General features: G+C 39.7%; 1 protein-coding gene across 1 annotated transcript; it reads right to left on the bottom strand.

The window, feature by feature from the left end:
• Positions 1–219: 219 nt before the first annotated feature.
• Positions 220–1,789, bottom strand: LOC131256315 (pantothenate kinase 2-like). Its single transcript, XM_058257274.1, has 2 exons — positions 1,508–1,789; positions 220–720 (listed from the first exon to the last, which is right to left on the bottom strand). The coding sequence occupies exons 1-2, from the start codon at positions 1,751–1,753 to the stop codon at positions 499–501; spliced, it is 468 nt and encodes a 155-aa protein (XP_058113257.1). The 5' UTR covers positions 1,754–1,789; the 3' UTR covers positions 220–498.
• Between the last annotated feature and the right edge of the window lie 3,508 nt (positions 1,790–5,297).

Below are 5,297 nucleotides of genomic sequence, written 5' to 3'. Positions count from 1 at the left end.
TCTCATTTTTTGTCTTATATCATAATGAGAGTAGTCAATTCATTTTTTAAGATTTGTCTCATTTTTTGTCTTATATCATAACGAGAGTAGTCAAAATGAATTGACATGAGACCCACATAGCTTTCAATAGTAAGGAATTCCTACCCTAAGTTGTTGTGGGCAATCTGCATCCCTTTGTATTATAGGGAATTCATCTAACCCCAACCTAAAAGAACTGGGCTCGGGGTGGTAAGACAGGCCATTCACTTACCAGGGCTCAAATTCTGGTCTTCTGACTCAGCAACTCACACCAACTCATTTGGTTCTGAGTCGAGTCACGACTCAACCAGGCTGTTTTTTTTTTTTTTTTTGGAGGGGGGTCATTATAGTGAACCAGATTAGACTTGACCAAGTCCAAGTCGATTCAGACAAGTTAGCAATCCATGGCTTGGATTGGAATGATGGGTGAAACATGATTCACAAAGCCAACCTAAATAGCTATGACAATGATAATTATTGTTAATCGTGGTGATGGTAGTGGTAGTGATGGTGATGGTGGTGACGGTGATTGTGATGATGACTACTTAGGGACATCTTTGAGCAACTCACCTGCCCAATGTTGTATGAAATCATTCGCAAGAGGGAAGGGGAAATATCTTCAGGTCTGTAGTCTGAAAGCTCCTTATTTTCAGAAATTGCCTTTCCAAAGCTGGAAGCAATGGTTGATGCTGAGAGCCCAATCTGCAATGATCCAAAATTTCGAGGAATCATTCACCATTCTAATATGAAAATTGGGAAACCAAAATGGATCCTTAGCAACATCTTGGCCTGAAAATCTAACACACACAGTTTCATTCAATTGAACCATTGTTTAAATTAGTAATGTCGATTGCTAGCCGAGCTGATGCTATACATCTTTCCATACAAATTAATGCAATGATTCTTGTTTCGGAGACCAGATGGATGAGCAAATCAATTTCAATAACCTGCTACCTGATTAAAACTTACAAATGCTACCATCAAGCTGAAACCAGGAACATTTCACAATAAGCATTTGTAGCCAGGAATCATAGGATACTGAACTTCAGCAAACATACAGTTCATTGAGGTGCAACAACCCAGACATGTGCGGTCTACGAGTGCTTACGTGATAAGCCCTCTATGGATAGGAGAGGAATCAAATCTCCCAGGCTGCAAGATCCTAATTCTTTGATCAAAGGCCTACATATAAACAGTAAAGTGTAACTGTTGAAAGAATGGATGAAGATCCTCCAACCCCGAAGATTTTTGGGGCATCTCCCATCCACAGCAAGGTCCATCAGATTAATAGTCTAGATCAAACCAAGGGCTCCACATGCATGAATTCTTGTGCCCTAGGAAACGGAAGGTTTCTTGAGACTCTTATCCTGTAATTTCACAATATCAGTATCTTAACTCCCATACCATCACTACCCATGCAGAGTTTTAGTTTTTATGTAACTTCACTTAGAGAAAAGGTCTAGGTAGAAAAGAAAAGAATAGGATATACCTTGGAATAGTCCATACCACCATAGATGTCTCCAACAAGCATGTTTATTGTTTTATTATCTCCCCGTTGACTCAACTCCAGCAGCTCATCAAAGCTGGAATATGAAATCAATGCAAGTATTCTAAGTAAGGGACTAAATTTGGGTCCTGTTTGCATGTACCCCATAATGAGAATTGAACTGAACAAGGCCCAACCAACTGCACATCTATATAGTGCATCCCGCAAAATGCAAATGGCAAGATGCATTAAACACTTCCAACAAATATGAATGTGAGGATAACAGATCAGAGCCATTACCAACACATTCTTAATCTGGGTAGTGGATGCACGGGGTCTCTGCCTGTAATTCAGGTATGCCCAAACTGGTCCATAAGCTAGATGACAAACAACAATTCTAGAACCTGAAAAACATCAAAACTACCTCTTGCACTTTGTTAAAAGCCTTCCCACAATGAGAGCATACTGACTAACTCAATATGCAATCCGATTATGCTTGCTACGCCCCACAATGATGTTTTATTTGTAATACATCATGTTCATCGGATTATGTAATACCCCTCTGTTTTCATCGCAATATGTATACACCAAAACTCCATATGTGGAAGGGAACCTAGACATTGAGGGAGGGAACCTAGACATTCAGCGGGACAAACATGAAATTGAACGGGACAAACATGAAATTTAGCTGGGGAGACATTAAATTCAGCGGGGAAAACATGAAATTCAGTGGGGAAAAAAAGAAATTGATCGGGGTAAACTTGATATTCAGCGGGGGAAACATGAGATTCAGCAGGGCAAATTATTAAATTCAGCGGGGCAAACTGGAAAGGAAACTAGAAGATCAACGGGGCAAACTAGGAAATCAGCGAGGCAAACTAGGAAATCAGCAAGGGAAATTAGAAGATCAGCAGGGGTAAACTAGGAAATCAACGGGGCAAACTAGAAAATCAGCGGGGGAAACTGAAAAATCAGCGGGGCAAACTAGAAAATCAGCGGGGCAAACTAGAAAATCAGCGGAGGAAACTAGAAAATCAGCGGGGGAAACTGAAAAATCAGCGGGGCAAACATGAAAATGAGCGGGGCAAACTTAACAAATAATTTCGTGGCTTGAGCCGAAAAATCTAAACATATTCAAATGGACTACACTACATGAAATTTTGAATTGAACTTTTAATATTGATCATTTCTTAGGGGCCACAGAAGTTTTGGATCAAGCTTATAATTGTGTTTTCTATTAATCCATATCTGTATGATCTTATGAATAGGTTTGATAACAAACAAACATCACTATTGGGCCAACTATGGTTTCGGCGGTAGAAATCATTATACCCACTGTTTCCCGTGGTATGATCCAGTTGATCTTTTAATATGCTTCAATTTGGGGCTAAACCCCTTAAAATAAATGGAAAAACGGATGGACGGCTTGGATATACTACATACATTCAATGTGGGCCCAACTGAGTTTACTTAGTATAATGGGAGCGTACCAACTAACTCAGTACGCAATCCGATTACGCTTGTTATGCCCCACAATGGTGTTTTATTTATAATACATCATGTTCATCCGATTATGTAATACCCTTCCATTTTCATCGCAATATATATACACCAAAACCTCATATGTGGAAGGGAACCTAGACATTCAGCAGGACAAACATGAAATTGAACGGGACAAACATGAAATTCAACGAGGGAGACATTAAATTCAATAGGGAAAACATGAAATTCAGTGGGGAAAATATGAAATTGATCGAGGCAAACTTGATATTCAGCGGGGGAAACATGAGATTCAGCAGGGCAAATCATTAAATTCAGTAGGGCAAACTGAAAAATCAGTGGGGGAAACTAGAAGATTAACAGGGCAAACTAGGAAATCAGTGGGGCAAACTGGAAAATCAGCGGGGGAAACAGGAAAATCAGTAGGGCAAACTAGGAAATCAACAGGGTAAACTAGAAATCAGCGGGGCAAACTGAAAAATCTGTGGGGGAAACTAGAAAATCAGCGGGGCAAACTGAAAAATCAACGGGGCAAACATGAAAATGAGCGGGGCAAACTTAACAAATAATTTCGTGGCTTGAGCCGAAAAATCTAAACATATCCAATGTTCAAATGGACCACACCACATGAAATTTTGAATTAAACTTCTAATGTTGATCATTTCTTAGAGGCCACAGAAGTTTTGGATCAAGCTTATAATTGTGTTTTCTATTAATTCATATTTGTATGATCTTATGAATAGGTTTGATAACAAACAAACATCACTGTTGGGCCGACTATGGTTTCGACAGTAGAAATCATTATGCCCACTGTTTCCCGTGGTATGATCCACTTGGTCTTTTGATATCCTTCAATTTAGGTGTTAAACCCCTTAAAATAAATGGAAAAAAGGATGGACGGCGTGGATATACTACATACATTCAATGTGGGCCCAACTGAGTTTACTTAGTACAATGGGAGCGTACTGAATAACTCAGTACGCAATCCGATTACGCTTGTTACGCCCCATAATGGCATTTTGTTTGTAATACATCATGTTCATCGAATTATGTAATACTCCTCTGTTTTCATCGCAATATGTATACACCAAAACCCCATATGTGGAAGGGAACCTAGACATTCAGCGGGACAAACATGAAATTGAACGGGACAAACATGAAATTCATTCTGCCTATTGTTTCTCATAGTATGATCCACTTGATCTTTTGATATGCTTCAATTTGGGGCTCAACCCCTTAAAATAGATGAAAAAACGGATGGACGGCGTGGATATACTACATACATTCAATGTGGGCCCAACTGAGTTTAAAATATACTTGTGCTGGGGTCCTTACTCTTGCTCGGGTGGTAAACTCTCAGGAGTTTCAACTCCCGGTCAAGGGTTCCACTGCCATAGGAGGTGAAATTCCACCAGCGTGAGTGTGTGGGGTGTGTGTGCAGCGTGAGTGTGTAGAGTGTGTGTGCAGCGTGTAATAATAATTAAATAGTATATATATACATGTCCTGTGTGCTTTCTTCATTAGACCCACCATTTTCAGAAGAAAAGACAAAATGCTTATAAGGGGCCAACAAAAAGGGTGTTTTGTTGGGTCTTTCTACTGGAAATGCAGTGAGGAAATGGAGGGTGAAAGCAATGGCAGCGAAAGTGGCAGTAGAAAGGGAGCGGAAAAGCAAAGAGAGGAAATAGAGAGGAAAAGCCGTTTCCGTCAAGAGGAGGGGTATTTTCGTCCTGATATTCTGACTCCGTGCGAGGAGGTCCAAGTGCGTATTCTAAGTTTGTATTGTTTCCAAAAAATAGCTGGATAAAAGGACGGGTCCACGGTTGTAAATTTCTCAAATCACATGCGATCGGTGAGCTTCCTTTAGAAATGCTCCAGTGCTCGCAGAGCACCGTAAATTATAGTGCTCTTCCGTGAATCTGTCACTTAGACATTGAAATTGATAGATCTGAACCGTCTGTTAAGTCCAGAACACATTCTTTAGGTTACTATTCAAAAATAATACTAATAAAAATGGTCAAAACCCTTCCTGTTATGTCCTTATTTTTGTAGCCACCCTTTCCGGAACCATGGATCGTTTGGTTAGGATTGACTTACAAAAGTAACTTTTCAAGCAATCCATGATGAGCTCCAATAAATAGATTGATTTGTTGATTGGAACTATTTCTATGTAAATGATTTGGACCGTTTGAAATTACCGCTAATGAACAGATAGGTACGATTCTTAGATTAGACCACAAAATATGTATTGGACCTGATGTACGGTCTAGATTAAGCGATTGCATTGTCTAAA

This window comes from Magnolia sinica, chromosome 9 (assembly GCF_029962835.1).
Source record: "Magnolia sinica isolate HGM2019 chromosome 9, MsV1, whole genome shotgun sequence".
NCBI classification, from domain to species: domain Eukaryota; kingdom Viridiplantae; phylum Streptophyta; class Magnoliopsida; order Magnoliales; family Magnoliaceae; genus Magnolia; species Magnolia sinica.
This window is presented reverse-complemented; position numbering and strand designations above follow the sequence as displayed.